Genomic DNA, 21,890 nt, shown 5'->3' with positions numbered 1-21,890 from the left:
TCTCGCGCAAGTTTTGTGCGTTGCGAGATGCACAAAACTCGCACGTATATGAATTCTATTCTTTTGAATAGGGCTTATTCACATGAGCGATTGCGAGGAAAAATAATCGCAGCACGTTCTATTTTTTAACATTTTTTCGGAACACCTTGTCATCAGTGGGACCTTTAAAGACATCGCATGCGCTAGTATATCGTGCAATGTGATACTTCCCAGTGATAAACACGTCTGACGTGCGTGAAACGCGAGGGGGATCGCGATTTCACAGAAGTGATGAGAGGGATTTTTGAATGAAAACCACCTCACATCTGCGTGAAAACTGCACGTTGGCGAGCTTCTCAGCCCGATATTGCGCTCACTGCTGTGAATCCAGCCTCAGGCCTCCTGCACACTGGCAAGAGTGATATCAGGATGTGATTGATGGCCCAGATATCGCTCTCGCACTCCTTCTGAGAAGCCCTGGATGCGAGGCGTTCTTGCAGGGAAACAGCCTCCCATCCCAGCAGGGCTGAAGGAATCTCCTCTGACGCCCACGGCAGGAGATCACTACGTCCTCCCATCGTCTATAATAGTGCCGGCGGCAGCAGCGACGGCCTCACTGAAATGAATGGGAGATGATCGCGATCCTCTGCTGTGACAGCTACAGCAGGGGATTCCTTTATCCCCGCAGGGAGTCCCCTTCACAGTGCTGTCACAGTGTTCACTGATGATGGGACTACCCGCGGGGATGAAGGAATCCCCTGTCACAGCAGAGGATTGCGATCATCTCTCATGGATTTCAATGTGGCCGGCGCTGCTGCTGTAAACAATGGGCGAGATCGCAAAAAGAATCGACATGATGCGATTTTGCTTTCACGCTGCATCACAAGTGTTAAAACATCGCACATGTGAAGGGAGCCGCTGGAAGCTATTGGCTTCATAATTCTGTGATTTCCTGCAGCCTCGCAGCGCTGGGGAATCATGCGAATCATGCGATTTCATCACCAGTGGAGGCGCCCTTAGTCAGATATAGGAAAGATAACAAAGTGACAGTCCACGGTTGTTGGTTGCTTTAACCCCTTAGTGACGTGGGATGTTTTGGGGTCCTAAGGATGTAATGATTTTTAAGGGAATTTTTTTCTCCACTTTTCAAAAGCAATAACGTTTTTTTTATTTTTTTATCCACATGGCGGTGTGAGGGCTGTTTTTTGTGGAGCTGTTTTTTTTTTGGTATCATTTTATTTTGCCATTGTTCTTTTTACAGGGTTAGGCATGCAGAATAAAGGATGTGATACATTTTTTCTGCAGCTCGGTGCAATTACAATCCCACCAAAATTTACTATATATTTTTTAGGTTTTTCCTTTTTACACAATAAAAAAAACCCTTTTTAAAAAAATTTTTTTTTTGCATTGCTGCATTCAAAGTCCGACAAGAGCTCTGTGAGGGCTTGTTTTTTGAATGACGAGCTGTAGCTTTTATTGGTTCCATTTTTTAATCACTTTTATTGCATTTTTTGGAAAGCAAAAATGAAAAAAAAAAGCATTTTGGCTCCATTGTTTTACCCGTTTAATAATGTTTTACAAAACTTTTTATTGAGTTTTTTTTAAAGCAAAATGTACAAAGAGTGTTAACAGTTCAATTAATAGGAATCTAAGGGCCGAAGGTAACAGATGAGAGAGAAGTAGAGATGAGCGAGCGTACTCGGATAAGCACTACTCGCTCGAGTAATTGGCTTTATCCGAGTATCGCTGTGCTCGGGTCTAAAGATTCGGGTGCCGCTGCGGCTGACAGGTGAGTCGCAGCGGGGAGCAGGGGAGAGCGGGCGGGAGAGAAGGAGAGAAAGATCTTACCTCCGTTCCTCCCCGCTCTCCCCTGCAGCTCCCCGCTCCGTGCCGGCACCCGAATCTTTAGACCCGAGCACAGCGATACTCGGATAAAGCCAATTACTCGAGCGAGTAGTGCTTATCCGAGTACGCTCGCTCATCTCTAGAGAGAAGCCATAATGTTCTCTTATACGCCATCTTGCCTTTGGCGCTCTGCTAAAACATGTACCTATACACCTCTATATAATACATAGACCATGTATTTTCACATATATAGAACATACATGAAACTTATATCCTTTACGTAAGCCTGAATTGAGTGCTGATTGCTAAACGCTGCCAATTACAAGCTTGTAATGTTTCTATAAACACAATAACTAATTAATGACCCTAGAAGTAGATAGTTCAGGACTAACCTGCTGACATGCAGGGAGGGTGTAAGCGGGGGGGGGAAGGTCCTGCCACTAGACCGACGTCACGGCCCCTAGACTGAGGGCACTGGGGAGTTTTAATAACCAATTCTAATAAGTTGTGCATATGTACAACAAAGGTGTCTTCTAAGCCATGTTTCCAATGTCTTCATCTAAAAACCTATAAATATTACTGTCGGCTAACAAATAAAAGAGAAATTGGTCCCACAGAACTTGTGTCAACAGTCAATGATTTTCATACTTTAACCCTTACTTTGGAACACAAGAATATACCTGTAGCGCTCCACAGCGCTAACACAGATAATACACTGTAATATACACTGCAATACTTGCTATAGTCTAAGTATGCTTAGAAAGAAGGGTCCCTAACAGAGAAAGAAAGAAGGGGAAAACAATGTCAACAAGAAGTTCAGGGGGGACAAGACAGACACAAAAAGCAGTAAATGGGGGTGGGGGGAGATGGGCAAATTAACTAAGAGAAAGCTAATGAAGGGAGACTCTGTAACTGGTTCTCTATAATGGGAGGAAGCAGTCCGGATTCTAGGTTACACGGGAGGAGTGCAGGAGACAGTGAGGGGCTGATGTTCATTGGGAGGATATGGGATTGGATTGAGGGACTGTTAGTGAATATTGGTACCAGAAGTTCTTTCAACAAGTTCCTCTTCGGTCTGTAAGGACGGCCAACAGCTCCTCACTCACCATTAGCCACCACAATTTAATTTTAACAAGGTCAATACTGACAGATGATTTCTGCCAGGATGGAGCTATTACCATAGGAGCAGAGAGGAAACACAGGGAAACCCACCTAGATATGTGTTTAGGTGTAATAGAAGGTGTAGGTCTGTGATGGGGCAAAGTCTGGGGCAATTCCACCATATATGTAAGAAGGTGCCCTCGCCCCCACAGCCCCGAAAGCAAAGACCTGATACCCCAGGGCACATACAAGACAGTCTTCAGGGGGTCAGCTACCATCGCATTAAGAGTTTGTAGTCTGCTTCCATAATTGATACATTGATCTGCAGTTTGGCGATTGAAGTGGCGATTTTATGCCATTCCAAGACGGGAAGCTCCTCGCCCAGGTCCGCCTCCCGTTTATGCATATGGGACGTTTATCTGTAGGTGTGATGAAGTTAGAGTAAAGCTTGCTAATGATCCCAGAGCTGCACGAGACTGTACTACAAATGTGCTTAAATATGACCTGTCCGCCAGGGTACGTGTATTATCAGGCATGGACATAGTGCTTGAGTTGTTGTAAGTGAAGTCATTCCGAGTCCGGGATGGAGTGAACTGATCGAAAGTACTTGTATTGTCCAAAACCAAGCCGGTCAACATCTGCAATTCTGGCGAGACCCCTGATGGGTCTAGATTCAGAGGAAAGCGAGATTGCCAATCAGACAGGACCAAGAAAAGCAGATTATATCTTTTTGCCAGTCTATCCCATAGGGGCAAAGAAGAAGATCGGGTCGGACACATAATTGTTCTTAAATCTACACCGAAAAATTTGTTCAAGGTGGTGAGGGGAAAACCGAGGTCTGGGGTGGGTACAGGGATGGGTAAGGCACAAAATAAGTATAACATTTTTGGGAGCCATGTCATTTTTAACGAATGAACTCTGCCTAGCCAAGACAGATTATAAGAAGACCAATTCTTAACATCTAGACATTTAATTAATGGAGGATAGTTAACTCCGTATAGAGTTTCAAAGGAGCCAGTTAGAGGTCTTCCCAGGTATCGGAGACTCCTACTAACCCATTGAAAATCAAAGGTAAGCTTTAACCATTTGAGCATTGGTGGTGGTATACTAAGGTTGAGAGTTAAGGATTTAGACTGGTTAACCCAGAATCCCAAGATCGAGCCAAACTCATCCAGAATGTGGTATATATTAGGGAGAGAGGCGAGAGGGGAAGAGATACATAATAGGACATCATCAGCAAATAGAGCGCATTTATGTCCTTGCCCTCCTATACAAAAGCCCTTAACATTCTTCTTGGCCCTAAGCAGGGATGCCATGGGTCCCATTGCTAGTGCAAATAATAGGGGTGAGAGGGGACAACCTTGCCTTGTTCCCCTTACAATTGCTATGATGTTAGATTCAAAAACACGGATCCTAATGGAGGCTGTGGGAAAAGAGTATAACCATGGTATTGTGAGAGGGTGAGACAGCCTCCAATATGTTTACATTGTTCTTGTTACTGTAAATAGTCCACTACTGTGTGTTTTATTATTTGTCCACAAGAGGTCGCTGTTCTGCAGAAAAGATTTTGGTCAAGCTGTGAGGTGACAGGACCATGGTAGCCTATGATTGGAGCACCCATTGCCTGGTTACAGCGTGCGCACGGGAGGAGAGGAAATTAAAAGCCTGCGTACACTGTGCGGTGTCAGTTGGTCGAGGAAGCCATCTGAGTGGAGCTACGGAAGAGGGAAGGAGGTCGTATCCTTAAGGGACCAGAGCTGCAGCGGATTCAGATTTTGACAAGATGCCCGCTGGATGGGAGAAGACTTGCTGCCGGGGATGTTGCTGAACAACCGGAGCGAGACTGGATATTGTGTGGACAATACTGGATGCCGCTGAGGAAGTAACGACTCTCTGCGGTACCGCACACTTTTCTGGAGGGGCCCCTCATCTTTCTAGACTTTTTGGCTGATCTAACAGCAGACTGGTCTACGTGCATGCAAGACACCAAATTTTGGAGCCAAGTTACTTGGGACTGCATTTTGGCCTGTAGTTAGACTAGGTAGGGTTATGGCCCGTGTCAGGCCACACTTCAGCGGGATCGGCATAGTGGCTGGCAGGCCACATCCAGCCGTCAGTAAGAAGCTTCTGGAGAACATTCACCTGGCTATAGAGCCGCTGTTCTTTATACATGTTCCATATTGTATTGGGTCTGGGGGGATAGAGTCAGTGTTGTTAAGTCTGTAAGCTGTTGTGCTGCACCGCCGGTACTCAGATCACTCTCCCTTTCCTTGTTCCTTAGTAGCGGTATTAATAGGTAACAAGGGGCCGGTTTATTTAGGCTTTGGGGAGTACAGCGCTGTACAGCACAAGGGCCTCAGCCATCTGGCTGAGTCTATGTGAATTTTGTTGGGTTACCCATTGTTTGTGGTCACATGGGCCACGGCGCTTTAGTAAAATTCGGTTTGCACCGCAACTGGTGTCAGGGACGTTTTCCTTGTCTGTGACTTCGCTGTATCCTGGGGAGCCCACCCCGGTACACGGCTTACAGTATGATAGATCTAAAAGTGACCCCGAAGCCCATCCCTCAAGAACAGAAAAGAAGTACTGCCAGGCGACAGAGTTGAAAGACTTGCTCAGATCTTGGATTTTATAGTGTTTGTCGTGTAGAATAAAAAGTATGCTCAATTTATTGTGTCGGTCCTTATGGATGTGACAATACCAAACATGGTTTTTAAAAAAAATTTCCAATACAGAGGGGAAAGTGTGCACTGGGCGATTACATGGCAAAGATGTGATGACATCACACAGGGAGTGCCCTCCCTCTGGGCACTTTACATGCCACGATCAACTGCCTTCCTCTGGATCAACATTGGGAGGGTTAAGACTGAAGTGGATGAACATGTTTCCTTTTTTCCACCTTACGTACTCTGCTACTATGTAAGGGGTAAACGGTGAGGACCGATGTTCTCACTGAGCCCCGCTACTGCAGGGCCCATGCCATCCATTGGACGTAAGTTTATGTCCATTTTTGCCACCACTCCTCCCCCCAGCCAGGAAAGATGTTTACATGCTGGGGCAGGAAGGGATTAAATAAGGCTCGGTTCACAATCGGTAAAAATCCCATAGGAATAGTACAGCCTGCTGCGCTATTTTGTCTGCGAAGGTGCTAAAGGGCAGAAAAAATGCTGGACGGACCTGGTTATACTCATAACATAGTATGTTGGGCTGAATGAAGACAATGTCCATCTAGTTAAGCCCATTTCTACCGTTGAGCTGATCCAGAGGAAGGCAAAAACCCCAAGAGGCAAAAGCCAATTAGCCCATTTGGGGGAAAATTCCTTCCTGACTGCATTATGGCAATCACAATAATCCCTGGATTCACTTTGATAGTTCCTACCTGACTGTAAGACCCGGAACTACAACCCCACTGGTCACCTAATGTCTATATCCTGTAATATCCTCACGCTTTAGAAAGCCATCTAGTCCCCTCTTAAACTCCTCTATGGATTTTGCCATCACCATATCCTCGGGCAGAGAGTTCCACAGTCTCACTGGTCTTACAGTAAAGCACCCCCTCCTGTGTTGGTGATGAAACCTGCTTTCTTCTAGATGTAGCGGATGCCCTCTTGCTACTGTCACAGTCCTGGGTATAAACAGATCATGGGAGAGATCCTTGTATTGTCCCCTAATATATTTATACATGGTTATTTGGTCGCCCCTTAGCCGTCATTTTTCCAGGGTGAATAATCCTAATTTTATAGCCTCTCTGGGTATTCCAGTCCTCGCATTCCATTTATTAGTTTAGTTGCCCTTCTTTGAACCCCCTCCAGCACTGCAACATCTTTCCTGAGCACCGGTGTCCAGAACTGTGCGCAGTATTCCATGTGGGGCCAGACAAGTGCCTTATATAGTGGGAGAATAATGTTCTCATCCTTCGCCCCTATACTTCTTTTAATACACCCCAAGACTTTATTAGCTTTTGCAGCAGCTGACTGGCATTGGTTGCTCCAGTTAAATTCTCAATCCCCTAGTACCCCTAGGTCTTTTTCCATCTCACTTTTCCCTAGCAGTACCCCATTTAGTGTATATTGGTGACATCTGTTTCTCCTGTCCATGTGTATGACCTTACATTTATCAACATTGAACTTCATTTGCCATTTTTCTGCCCAAGCCCCCAGCTTGTCTAGGTCCTTTTGTAACCATACATGGTCCTCCGTTGTATTGTCTTATATAGTTTTGTATCATCTGCGAATATTGATATTTTACCGTGCAGCCCCTCTACCAGGTCGTTGATAAATATATTGAACAGAATGGGGCCTTATACTGAGTCCTGTGCAGAATGGGGCCTAGTACTGAGCCTTGTGGCGCCCCACTAGCGACGGTGGCCCAATCTGAGTATGAACCATTTATTACCACCCTCTGCTTTCTATTTCTGAGGCAGTCCTTTATCCAGCTACATACGTTTTCACCCAGACCAAGCTGTCTCATTTTATATATCAGCCTATTATGCGTCACAGTGTCAAATGCTTTAGAGAAATCCAGATATACAAGATCAATAGACTCTCCCAGGTCCAGCCTAGAAATTACTTCATTGTAGAAGCTGATCAGATTGGTCTGACATGATCGACCCCTCATGAACTCATGCTGGTGAGGAGGTATTCCATTGTTCTCCTTGAGGTATTCTAGGATGGCATCTCTCAGAAACCCCTCGAATATTTTTTCAGTTATTGAAGTGAGACTTCCCGGCCTGTAGTTACCAGGCTCTCTTTTGGACACTGGAACCACGTTGGCAATGCGCCAATCCAATGGTACAACCCCGGTCTTGATAGCTAGATCACAATTTCTTATATTTATGAACACTATCACAGCACTTAGTTCCCTTAGAACCCTTGGCTGTTTTCCATCTGGACCTGGTGATTTTTCAATTTTAATTCTCTTTAACCAGCTCTTCACTTCCTCTTGTGTTAGGTATGCTATATGTAGCGGGGGGTTCGTTTTATTCCCCTGCATCTCATGTGACATTTCATTCTCATTCGTGAATACACTTGAAAAGAAACCATTTAACAGATTTGCATCCCATCTAGAGATGAGCGAACACGTTCGGCCCCGCCCCTTTTTCGCCCGAACACCGAACTTTGCGAACACTTCAGTGTTCGGGCGAAAAAGTTCGGGGGCCGCCGTGGCAGCGCGGGGGGGTGCGGCGGGGAGTGGGGGGGAGAGGGAGAGAGAGAGGGCTCCCCCCTGTTCCCCGCTACTGCCGCCCGCGCCGCCGCGCATCTCCCCGCCCCCCGGCGGCACCCGGACCTTTACGCGCGAACACTGCAGTGTTCGGCAAAGCCGGTGTCCGGGTGCGGATGTGTCCGTAACGGACATGTTCGCTCATCTCTAATCCCATCGTCTTCTATGATTTCCCCTGCATTATTCGTTAAAGGGCCAGTGCTCTCAGTGCAAATCCTTTTGCTGTTAATATAGTTGAAGAATAGCTTAGGGTTATTTTTGTTCTCTTTGGCGATCAGTCTTTCTGCCTCCTCCTTAGCAATCTTAAACTTTTCTTAAGTTTTTTTGTCGCTCCCTGAACCTCAGATATACGGGTGAAATGAGACTACATGTGCCTAACAAAACAAGATCACCTGTATTGAACTATTGAAGAGTTAATAAAAAGTTGTTCTTATGAGGCCTTCCCAAACCAACAAAAGCTTTTCTTTTTAAGTGGTTACAAAGAAAAGTTAAATTTTAAATAAGGAGCTTAGTCTGTGAAAAACATGACGGAACTAGAGAGCAGAGTGCTGAGAAGGGCCGTGAGCCCGGCCTAATGGGCAACTGAAAGAATTATGACAAAAAGCTTGCTTTCTAGACTACTTAGAGCTTTTTGTGTCTTATCCAGCAAATGATGCATTACCCTCCTTGTCCAGCAGAGGGAGAACTAAGACTGAAATAGTTCTTCCATGACAAAGGACACAGGACTTTCAAGCACCCAAACACAGGAGAAACAAGGGGCCAAGAAGAAGTCTGATTGGACACCCCCTCCTGTCCGCAACCCCACTTTGTACAAATATATAGACTCCTTTAGGCATGAGCTGCAATGTAATATACTGAACAAGCAGAATAGAGAAGCATTTAATATCAATATGCAGGAAAGAACAGCCATGTATGCACTCAAACAACAAGGGGGATCACCGTTAACCCCTTAATGACCAGGCCACATTTCGGAAATATGACATGTGTCACTTTAACATAGAATAACTCCGTAAAGGTTTTGCATATCCCAGTGATTCTGACATTGTTTTTTTTGTCACATATTGTACTTCATTTAGGTGGTAAAAATAGAATGATAGAATTTATGTATATTTATTAAAAGCACCAAAATTTTGAAATTTTTGAACATTTTTTTCAGATTTTCAACTGCAATCTCTCAATATGTGCAAACATATTGTACACATTTTTGATAAGATATATATTTCCATCTGTTTACTTTATTCTGGATGCACATTTGAAAAACTTTAGTTTTTTTTTTAACCATTTAGGAGATATGCAAATTTAACATTAATTATCAACATTTTTGAGGAACACTTTATTTTCCTGCACCAAGCCAAGATTACAAAGGCTCATAGGTGTCAGAATGATAGATACCCCCACAAATCACCCCATTTTACAAAATACACCCCTTAATGCATGCACTGAGGGGGCTCATTAGTATTTTGACCCCACAGTTTTTTCAGGAGTTATTGCAATTTAGAGGAGAAAAATACAATTTCATATTTTTTGCAAATATGTCATTTTAAAGACATATTTTTTCTATAGTGCGCATGAAAATGAGGATTTGCACCCCAAAATGGATCCCCCTGTTTGTCTAGTGTTCAGAAACATCCCCATTCTACTTACTGGACACATGGCTTGGCCTGTAATGGAGGTAACACCCGTTGGATTTCAGGGTCCAACTGGATAAATTCCAGGCCCCTTTGCTCACTTGTAGAGCCATCGAGGTGCCAAAACAATGGAACACCCTCCACAAGTGACCCCATTTTGAAATCTAGACATCTCATTTATCTAGGTTTGTACTGAGCATTTTGACTCCACATTTTTTTGCAAAAATTATTATAAAAGAGGTGAAAAATAAATAGAATTTCATTTTTTCACAAGTTTGTCACTTTCATGACAGTTTTCTTTGTTTCAAGCAGGGAAAACTGGGGAGACGCACCCCAAATTATAAAGCACTGGTTCTTCTGTGTTTAGCAATACCCCTATTATAGCCCCAATCTACTTACAGGACATATGGCTAGGCCTATAATGGAGGAAACACATGTTGGATTTCAGGGCACAACTGAATAAATTCCAGGCTCCATTGCTCACATGTGCGGGAAAAAAAAGGCTTCCTAAAAATACCCCTCCTCCTCCGCACCCTTTTTGGCATTCCCTATATTTTAGATAATATTAATAATATAAACTGCTGGTATGTTTCAAAACAGGGGTAATTACAGTATCCCGGTTGGGATGGGCACGTGGGGCAAGAAAATCGGGTATCCCTACCCCTCCCATGCTTGCTGCAAACTCGACACTTTTTTCGGGGTATTTTTTGCCATCAGTGGAGAGGATGGGGTGCAGAAAGTGGCGCTTTGTGAGCCTTTGCACCTCCTCAGACTGCAATGATTCCTGAGGTGCAGCCATCACACACAGAAGGCGCTCAACAAGCTGCTCCTGGAACTGCAGGAAGACGAGCATTCCCTGGGATGTCTTATAAATTACGTAGGCATTACATGTAGCGATCTGAATCAGATAGATCACCACCCTTTATACCTGGCCCTGGTCTCTACGATATGGCTGAAGCGCCTGGTCCAACAGATCGACGCCCCCCATAAATTTATTGTAATCCGTGACTTTTGTTTTCTGCGTTGCAGCCCCCCTCTCCCCTACTGCGACGGAGGGGTGTGCAGGCATGGTGGAGAGCACGCAGACATCTTTCCTGTCACGTCACTTTACGGCAAGCAGGGGGTGACTTACCAGCGCATATAACCCCCCCCCCCCTTTCAACTCGCCTGGACACCAGGGGTTGTGGGAATCCCACCCTACTTTTGTGTACAGTCCTGCCGGCTCCTGTATTTGCGTCGTATAGGGCTTTATAAAGTGAGAAACTGGTGTAATAGTTATCAGTATAGACGTGGTACCCCTTATGTAAAAATGGGCCCATGAGCTCCCACACTATTTTTCGATTTGTGCTGATATTATCTATGTTCTGTGGGTTTATAACTTCTGTGTCATATAAATATACTCCCATATATATACAGGAGTAATTCCATATATATAGAGCATGGCTTTAGTTAACTTGGTTATCATCCGGAGTTTATAACTCCGGTATCATATAGATATACTTACCTATATATACAGTAGTAATCCTGATAGAGAAGCTGATAGCCGCACTAATAATGATCGGCGCGGTAGTGCACATGATCCTTGAGGCTGATAAACATGTTTATTTTTCTAAATAGTGATGATATAGGCAGGTGAATATGGATTACCATGACAACGGTTCCGATATAGGGTAATTGTGCTTGTCGATGATAATCGCGCGTGAGCTCGCACATGTGCAGTAGGTGCACCGGCTCTGAAGCTGTTCTGACGTCACCAGCAGAAGTCTCGTGCGTGTGTGTGAGGGATATTGAGACGCAAGTTACCCAAAATATGGCAGACCATACACATGCAAGGCGATTACATGTGCTAATGTTGTTTTGAATGTGTAATTATGATTAGTATGTTCAGCTGTATTAGAAAGGTGGTTATTGGCTACTGCTGTATGTGCATAGTATATATATCATGCATTGTATTGGTGTGCTATGCTGGACAAAGACCTAACAACAACAGAGGTGGAAACGTTGCAACCATACTTCCGATGGAGGAATAAAAGTTATTTTATTGATTTTTACATCGTGGTGCTGCCGTGGATTTTTCCTTTATATGCATATCTTGTGGAAATGAGGTCCGGGTTCCTTTCTTCATTGGCTTTGCACCGTTGGATCCTGCTAAATTTGGAAGCAGTGAGTGCTGCTGGTATATACATTTTTCTATGAGGGGGAATTAGATGGTGGTCCCCGCCCTCATAAATAATAAAAAAAAAAGTTGCATGTATAGCCAGTTTCGCTCTCATAAACTTTGTACAACTTAACGCCATAACTGGCGCGCTTAGAGGGGATGAACTGGGGGATTGATAGATGACCCTTGAAGCTCATCAGGGACTCGTCCACGGACAGATTTCTATCTGCAGTGTATATATTTTTCAGATAATCTTTTAATAGGCATATTAGGGACCTCAATTTACAGAATCTGTTGTCGCAGGGTCTTCATTTGGGGGGACTTGGGAATTATCATCAAAATGGGAAAATGGGAAAACCGCATTACATTTTAAAATTGCTGTCGGGGAATTACTGCCGCAAATACAGGGGTTGCGTGAACAGCACTAGTGGACCAGTAGGACCGGATGGAGGATTTTTACTAGTCCTATTATCCCCTTCCCGCTCCAGGACATACATTTACGTCCTGGAGCGTCAGGGTATGTATGCAGAGAGGTCGCGGGGCGTCAGCTGTTTAGTACAACTGACACCCGCGGGCAATAGCCGCGATCGGCCGAACGAGCTATTAACCCTTTAAATGCTGCTGTCAATTCAGACAGCGGCATTTAAATCCCCCGAACAATGTTCGGGGGTCCCGCACGGCCCCCCCTCGGTGAGATCGGGGGAGCCGTGCAGGTGTCTTGGCAGCCGGGGGCCTTTTGAAAATTCCCGTGGGGTGGTTTGATAGGTTGCCTGTCAAATGGCAGTATGACGTAATGCTATAGCATTACGTCATACTACAGGAGCGATCAAAGCATCGCTGGTTGTAGTCTCCCAGGGGGACTTTAAAGTAAAGTAAAAAACCAAAAAAACAATAAAGTTTTATTAATTGTAAAAAAAAAGAACAAAAAATAAAGTTATAAAAGTTTGAATCACCCCCCTTTTGCCATATCGATTATTAAAAAATCTAAGTCATAAAATAAAAATACATATTTGGTATCGCCGCATCCGTAAAAGTCCGATCTATCAAAGTAGCGCATTTTTTTTCCTGCACGGTGAACGTCGTCCGAAAAAAAAAAAAATAAAGAAATGCACTTTTTCAGTTACTCTGTCTCCCAGAAAAAACGCAATAAAAAGTCGTATATATTCCAAATTGGTACTATCGGAAACTACAGGACATCCCGCAAAAAATGAGCCCTTGCTCAATTACGTCCACGGAAAAATAAAAAAGTTATTGTGCGCACAAGATGACGGCAGAAAATAATTGAAAAAAATTATATGTCTTTGAAAAAAAAGTGTAGTATAGGAAAAAAAAAAATGTACAAGTTTGGTATCGTAGTAATTGTACCGACCCATAGAATAAAGTTATCATGTCGCTTTTGTTTTAGTTTGTACGCCGTAAAAACAAGGCGCACTGCAAGATGGCGGAATGTCGTTTTGTTTAAATTATACTCCACTTATAATTTTTTTTTAAGAGTTTGAGTACATTATATGGTACTTTAAATAGCACCATTAAAAACTACAACTCGTCCCGCAAAAAACAAGCCATCATACAGTGACGTCGATGGATAAATAAAGGAGTTATCATTTTTTTTAAAGGGGGGGGGGGGGGGAACGAAAATGGGGGGGGGGGGGGGGGGGAAAGGGCCGCGTCACGAAGGGGTTAATAATATGATTCCCAAGAACTTTATCTCTGGGACATTTGTGGGACATAATTACGGATCGAGTGACGCTCAGGAGGGAGATCCGCATGGGATCTGGGAGCGTTCTGGTGTTTATAGAATTGGTTTATGTGGGACCATAATGTATACTGCTATGGTGATTAAAAGGTTAATTAACCTGGCTCTCAGGTCATTCTGTCTGGTAATAGTTGGTGATGGTCTCCAGCTGTGATTGGCCGGGGTGTCGTTGCCAGGTGCTTTGAGGTAAAGCTGGCAGCGGGCATTGATTGGTGGCCTAAAAGAGCGGGAAGCTCGGCCCGTTGCTGGGCAGGAGCGGTGTTGTAGAAGCCTATGTGATTGGATAACGGGAGTGGAGGGGGCTGTGAACAGAGGGCATATAGGTAATCAGCAAAGAGGTACCGGGCATCTTTGGCTGTAAAGCAGCTTCTCTCCCTCCCTCCCTGTAGGCGGTTGATTGATGGGGATTTGTAGCCCGCATTAGGCGGGTGGGCAAGGGGACTTGGGGATTGTTGTTGGTTTTAGCGCGTCTTAAAGACGGTATTTATTATTAATGGTTTGGTTTCATTTGATCGCCAAGTGTTAATAAAATCCCATCAATAAAGACCGCGGCCTTTTTGTTCTAACCTGGTTGTCCAGGTCTTATTTATTTATTATTAAAGGGTTAAGTTGTTGATGATGTTGTAGCAAAGGTAAGTTAAAGGAGAGCGTAAGATCCCATGTTGTGGCTGTGATAGGTGTATCACAGCCATCCATGTTAGCAGGGACCAATCACTAGGGTTCCTGCTTGTTACTATGCCAAAGTCACTTTTGCATATAGTTCTACTGCGCATGTGCCAACATTTTGTTGGCACACGCGCAGATCAGCGGAGGTGCCCGGCACTATAGGAGGCTTCGGGGAACATTTTTTTTTTTTTTAACTTCGTTTTATTAGAAAAATCACAAAGCAATATAACATACATTACAGCATGAACACAATTACTCATACTTCGTTTTTGACAAATTTCCGTCAATACAGTAATATTTTGTAATATACAATAAACAATTGAAAATAAGGTAATAATAAAAAAAATGAAAGAAAATTTAAAATAACTTAAAGAATTTTTTTCCCCCTCAATTTCTTTTCTAACATGCTTGGTTTGCTGTGTGTTTATATTCATTTCTTTCTTGCTATGTTTATATTGCCTGAATTGTGGAGTGCGAGTTTATCTATAGGCCCCAAACTTTAGGCCGCCTGCAGACGGCCGGGTTGGATCCGGCTGCGAGAAGACCCAACCCGAGCGTCTGCAGAGAGCAGCGTGACACTTACCTGCTCCCGCGGCCCCGGCTCTTTCATGTGCCGGCTGCTGGGCCGCCGGTGCATGCGCAGAGCGAGCCGGCGGCCAGTGAGTGACATTTCTGTGTGGGGCTCTGCGAGCCCCGCACAGAATTAGAGCATGCAGCGATTTGATTGCTGCGTGAGATTTCGCGCAGCCAAATCGCGGCCATCTGCATAGGATTGTTAACGTTTGTTAACGCAATCCTATGGCAGCTTCCAGGGGCGGAAATTCCGCGGAAAATCCAGCCGCAGAATTTCCGCCTGTCTGCAGGCGGCCTTAGTGAATTTATCGGGACATCCACGATGCCGATATACTACTTTTTTGCCATTCACCTCATGGCTATTGTTTTTCTGGCCAGGAATATTACCTCTCTAATAAATATTTTGTGATGATGAGTCCATGCCTCCTCATCCAACAGTCCAAATAATGCCACTTTAGGGTCTAGAGATAGAGGGACCGGTAAAAGTGTGGACAGAAAGATCAACACCTCATTCCAAAATTCTCCAACATCAGGGCACCCCCAGATCAGATGCCAAAAATCGGCATCCAGCTGGTAACATCTGTGACATGTGGAGGTGTCGGCTTTACCCATCTTTTGCAGTCGGACTGGTGTGAGATATGCCTGGTGTGTGATATACAATTGTATAAGTTTGCTATTAATTCCTGGTGACACCCATAGGTGTGATTCCATTATCTCCTGCCAGTCTTCTGATGTTAATGTGGGTATGCTTGTTTTCCACTTATCATAAATAGAGAGTGGGTCACGGCTTATCTTGGCCAAAAGCAAGTGTGTGTAAAGTGCTGATATTAGTCCTTTAGGTCCCTGTAATTCAAGAATACCTATTGTTGGGTATTTGGAGATTTTGGCAGAATTCGGTGGAAATTCTGCATTCAAAGCATGTCTCAACTGAAAGTACCTGAAAAGTTGAAGTCTAGGTACTTTTAGATTCTCTCGTAATTGTATATAGGCCAGCAGTATATTATCCTCGTATATATCTCCTAGAGTATGTATCCCTAGTTTAACCCAGTATCCAACATCCTGCATCATCTTTAGTGAGGGCAGAGTAGGGTTATTCCATAAAGGAGTGCCAGTCATTGTATCTGTGTATTGTTGGATACGCTTTGCTGTGCGCCACACAGACAGGGCCACTTTATGCATGGGTATAAGTCTTGATGATTTTCCAAAAACCCAATTAGATTCGGACCCTCTACCCCATCGGCTAGGTAATGATCTGTGATTGGCATCTCTTCCCCAGTAAACCAATCCCTGAGATTACATAACGGTCCCACTATGTAATACACTTTAAAGTCGGATAACGCCATTCCGGCTTGGTTTTTAGGTCGTTGTACTGTAGTGAGTTTAAGTTTGGAGCGAGACAGGCCCCAAACAAATCTAATTACAAGAGAGTTTAGGATTTGGAAGAAACTTTCTGGAACTTTAACCGACACATGTTGTAACGAATACAAAACATTTGGGTTGGATTACCATCTTAATAAGGTTTATACGACCTGCAACTGATAGAGGTCATTTCGACCAGGCCTTTAGTTTCGTTTTTATTAGGTTTTGCAGCGGACTTATCGTTTCAGTTATAGTATTTTTATGGTCTTGCACTATATTAATTCCTAAATACTTGAATTTGGTTACTTCCAATAGAACACAGGCTGACAAATCAGAAATTGTGGTCGAGTTTTGGGCTGTATACATTATTGCCGCTTTGGACCAGTTTATATAGAGTCCAGAATGTTGAGAAAAAGAGTTTATTATCTCAAGTGCTTATGAGAAGGAATGCTCTGGGTTACAGAGGAAAAGAACTATATCATCTGCATATAGACCAACTTAACTCGCTCTACCTCTCCAACTCACTCCCGTAACCGCAGAGGTATTGCGCAAACGGATGGCCAGTGCCTCTATTGCTATTGCAAAAAGGGCGGGAGACAGAGGACATCCCTGACGCATCCCCCGTGACAGTGGAAAGTTCGCCGAAGGTATACAGTTTACTATAACGTTAGCTGTGGGGGACTTATATAGTAACCTGCTCCACCCTAGAAATCGGGGCCCGAGGCTTCGGGGAACATTAGGTGAGTATTTTTATCTCCTGGATGGGATCCGTGAGGGAAAATGAAAGTTTTACTTTTTGAACTTTTTGGTGATCGCCGTTATTGGATAACAGTGATCATAAGTCCAGGGACCACTCACTGCGGTCCCCAATGACATCTCCAGCCTGAAGGTAGCCAGGAGCCAGAGGATTTCAAATTTCCCAAGCCAATCCCGTGTTCTGCACATTGGTCTCCATTTTTCCTTTGGCACGCATGCACAGAAGAAGGCAGGTCCATTCAGGATCAGATCGCCGCAGGACATCACGGAGGAGGAAGGCGAGTAGTTTCAGCTCCCCTCATCGATCCAGTCAGTGACGGGAGCTGACACTTAAACTTGTTACACCTTTTATTTACTTTCATGTGATCGCCGTTATCCATTGGATAACGGTGATCATATGACTGGGAGTCGCTCACCACAGCTCCCCATGACAGCTCCAAGTTGTCGGCTACTTACCACAGATGACAGCAGGTAGCTGTTATGTCCACAGCTCCAGGGTGAGTGTGTTTTTACTGCCTTGGGGATTAAAGCCCACAAAGCCAGGAGAGTCGAGTAACCCCGGATATGTCAGTATAGCAGGAACCAGGGTACGTAAGGACTGACAGCTGGGAGAGCAATATCAATCAGTGCAAGAACTGAATTTTGAGTTTTTACCTGCAGTTACTTTTTAAGTGCAGAAAATAGCAAGGGATTGTAGTCACACACAAGACAGAGCAGATAAGAGGTAAGTGAGCAGTGACTGGCACTTACGGCAGCGACTGGGTTTGTCCATATCCGTCCATGTTCCGTCCCGCTGGCACTTGCGTACTTTTGGCCCTGAAATCTCCCGTTCCCCACGGCAAACAAATTCAATCTCATAATCCACGGGGAGATATTCAACTGCTTTTACCTGAGTGAGGGTCAGGCCACGGTAACGTATTCCCCCGTCCCGAGGGGGGTGTATGATACGGCAGCCTGTGGTGATAAAGAGGGAAAAGCAAAGTGTTACCTCTACATATCCTGACAACTCCGTGATACCCTGGTCCTCCTCCACACATCCTGAAATTTTAATTGTACCCTGGTCCTCCTCTACACATCCGGATATCTCTAGGATACTCTAGTCCTCCTCTACATATCCTGACATCTCTATCATAACCTAGATTCTCCTCTACATATCCCGACATCTCTATAGTACCCTGGTCCTCTTCCACATATCCTGACATCTCCATCATACCCTGGTCGCTCTCTACATATCCTAACATCTCTATCATACCATTGTCCTTTTCCACATATCTTGACATCTCTATCTTATCCTAGTCCTCCTCTACATAACCTGACATCTCTATCATACCCTAGTCCTTCTCTATATATCCTGACATTTCTAACATACTCTGGTCCTCCTCTATATATCCCCACATCTATCGTACCTTGGTCCTCCTCCACATATTCTGACACCTCTATCGTACCTTAGGTTCTCCTCTACATACCCTGACATCTCTATCGTACTCTGGTCCTCTTTCACATATCCTGACATCTCTATAATAACCTGGTCCTCATCTACATACCTTGACATTTCTATCATACTCTGGTCCTCCTCAACATATCCTGACATCTCAATCCTACCCTGATCCTCCTCCACATATTCTGACATCTGTATGATACCCTGATCCTCCTCTACATGTCCTGACTTCCCTATCATACCCTGGTCCTCTTCCACATTACTTGCCATCTCTGTCTTATCTTGAACCTCCCCAACATATGCTCACATCTCAATTGTACCCTGATCATCCTCCACATATCCATCATACCCTGGACCTCATCTACATATCCTGACATCTCCATCATACCCTAGTCCTTCTCTACATATCCTAACATCTCTATCATACCCGGGTCTTGCTCTACATATCCTGACATCTCTATCATACCCTGGTCCTTCTCTACATATCCTGACATCGCTATCATACCCTGGTCCTCCTCAACACATCCTGACATATCTATCATACCCTGGTCTTTTTTCTACATATCCTGACATATCTATCATACCCTAGTCCTCCTCTACATACCCTGACATCTCCATCGTACCCTACCCTTCTCTGCATATCCCGACATCTCCATCTTGTTCTGATCCCTTTCTACATATCTTGACATCTCCATCTTATCCTGGTCCTCCTGTACATATCGTGACATCTCCATCATTCTCTAGTCCTCCTCTACACACCCTGACATCTCCATCGTACCCCGGTCCTTCTCTGCATATCCCGACATCTCAATCTTGTCCTGATCCCTTTCTACATATCTTGACATCTCCATCTTATCCTGGTCCTCCTGTACATATCGTGACATCTCCATCATACTCTAGTTCTCCTCTACATACAGACATCTCCATCATTCTCTAGTCCTCCTCTACATACCCTGACATCTCCATCCTACTCTGGTCCTCCTCTACATATCCTGACATTTCTATTGTACCCTGGTTCTCATCTACATATTCTGACATCTCTATCTTATCCCGATCCCCTTCTACGTATCTTGACATCTCTATCATACCCTGGTCATTCTCTACATATCCTGACATCTCTATCAAAACCCGGTCCTCGCTACATATCCTGGTATCTCTATGGTAGCCTGGTCTTCCTCTACATAGTCCAACATCTGTATCATACCCTGGTCCTCCTCTACATACCCTGACATCTGTATCATACCCTGGTCCACCTCTACATTTCCTGACATCTCTATAATAGCCTGGTCTTCCACTACATATCCCGACTAGAGATGAGCGGGCACGCTCGAAAACAGCAGTTACTCGAGCGAGCATTGATCTTCTCGAGTAACTGCTTACTGGTCCGAGTGTGCTTCGGGGAACGGCGGGGGCGGGGGTGAGCGGCAGGCGGCAGAGAGAGAGATCTCTCTCTCTCTCTTTCTCTCTCTCTACCCTGCTACCCCCCGCCGCCCCCCCAAGCACGCTCAGACCAGTAAGCAGTTACTCGAGAAGAGCAATGCTCGCTTGAGTAACTGCTGTATCCGAGCGTGCCCGCTCATCTCTATTCCTGGCATCTCTATCATACCATGGTCCTCCTCTACATATCCTAAAATCTCTATGATACACCGGTCCCCAATCTATATACAATACCTGACAAGGGTGTAACAAGTAACCATGGGTAATTGTAATGGTTTTCCACTCAATCATGATCACTTTAAGCAGCAACTGTTGATTTTTTGGTTTCTTTTATGCACACAATTAATGTGCACAGTGCAGGGATAAGGCGCACACAGGGAACCAAGTAACCAACATCTCTATGATACCCTGGTCTTCCTCTACATATCCTGAAATTTCTGATACCCTGGTTCTCCTGAACATAGTTCAACTTCTGTATCATACCTTGGTCCTCCTCTACATATGCTGACATCTCTATTATACACTGATCATCCTCTACATATCCAGATATTTCAATGATACCTTGGTCGTCCCCAACATATTTTGACATCTCTATGATACCCTGGTCCTCCTATACATATTGTTAGGTTGTGCTGCAGGTTTCTAGGAGCACACCTTCATAGAAGTGGGATAAGTAAGCTGGCTGGGAGTGGAGTTCTCCAGCCTTCCATTCCCCATCGGTCTGCTGCACAGTCTTGCAAGAGGATGCTGGTTTTCTTACACCCTGGGGTTTTGCTTTCATGCATAATGTGTTGTGCGTGTCTGTGCAGGTGGCCGGACATGAAGTAAGAACAGTCCTGTTCTGTGTTGCATGCATTTCCTAGTGTGTCGGTGTGAACTGCGTCCTGTCCTGCTTTTCCATCCAGGGCGAGTTAGGTCCATAAGTTCCAGCATGGGGCCGTCTCTATTGGCACAATCTCCCTGCATGCAGGCAGGTTTCACATAGAAGTTGTCTTGTGAGAGTAGGGACCCACAAGACAACGAGGACCCTTGTCAACATGCTCGTGGGCTTAAGTAGCTTGGCCAAAATACGAACTAATACCTTTTACTGTATCTCTTCCATCTGTTTATGCGTGTATTGCAGCTCAGCTCCATTTAAGTGAATGGGAGGTCAGCTGCAATATCACACACAACCCATGTGTGTTTGGAAGAAAGCAAATAAGGGAGATGGAATAAAATCTCTACAGTGCCACTTATTGGAAGGTAGCATTCCTTCAAGCCAAAGTCAGACTTTTTATACAAGCCTTGTAACAATGACTGGGAATTAAAAGCAAAGCCAGACTCCATGTACATACAGCTGTTTCAGGTTTTTGCCCTTCATCAGTGTACAGTAGGAGTCTGGTGTTGCTAGTGAGAGGCCAGGGACCGGGGTCAGAAACACTATCTTTTCTCCTTAGGGAGAGCACCTAGACGGTGAGTGAGGAGACTCAAATAACCATGCACGCTCCTCTGGGTAATATGCAAATAATAGAGATGGAATAAAACCTCTACAATGCCACCTATTGGAAAGCAGCCACGTGTTTGTAACCCTGGACAACCTCTTTAATATTTGAATAAAATTGTATAACTCTTGCATACAATAACATAAAATTAAAATGCAGGATTTTTAGCACATATTTTGATCAAGATATGCGGGCCCATCCAAGGCAGAAAATAATTCAGCAAGGTGATGCACACAGTAGAGTAACCATAACATAACAGTATGGGCTCATATTCAATTTTCCACACCACCTTCTATCCTCCATAGTCATCATTAACTACACCTCATATCTCAGTGAATTATATTCAGTCAAACAGTGACAACAGCACAGACTGTACCTCTAAGTCAGGAGGGTGGAATCAATAAAGGCAAAAATTTGCACGCTTCTGTAACCGGATCTGGATCATATCTCAGTGAAGATGGCCCCTTTAGTTGTTGTGCCCCAAAGCACTTGC

The 21,890-nt window shown here is 44.4% G+C and overlaps 1 protein-coding gene across 3 annotated transcripts in view; it reads right to left on the bottom strand.

The window, feature by feature from the left end:
• GABBR1 (gamma-aminobutyric acid type B receptor subunit 1) overlaps nucleotides 1-21,890 on the bottom strand; it is a 151,613-nt gene that overhangs the window by 116,224 nt on the left and 13,499 nt on the right. For all 3 annotated transcript variants that reach the window (XM_066581345.1, XM_066581347.1, XM_066581348.1), the window contains exon 4: nucleotides 17,792-17,995. In XM_066581345.1, coding sequence (XP_066437442.1) covers nucleotides 17,792-17,995 — 204 coding nt within the window. The remainder of the gene's footprint in view (nucleotides 1-17,791; nucleotides 17,996-21,890) is intronic.

Source organism: Eleutherodactylus coqui, chromosome 10 (genome assembly GCF_035609145.1).
Source record: "Eleutherodactylus coqui strain aEleCoq1 chromosome 10, aEleCoq1.hap1, whole genome shotgun sequence".
Taxonomy (NCBI): domain Eukaryota; kingdom Metazoa; phylum Chordata; class Amphibia; order Anura; family Eleutherodactylidae; genus Eleutherodactylus; species Eleutherodactylus coqui.
Note: the sequence above shows the minus strand (reverse complement) of the source record. Positions and strands in the feature narration are given on the sequence as shown.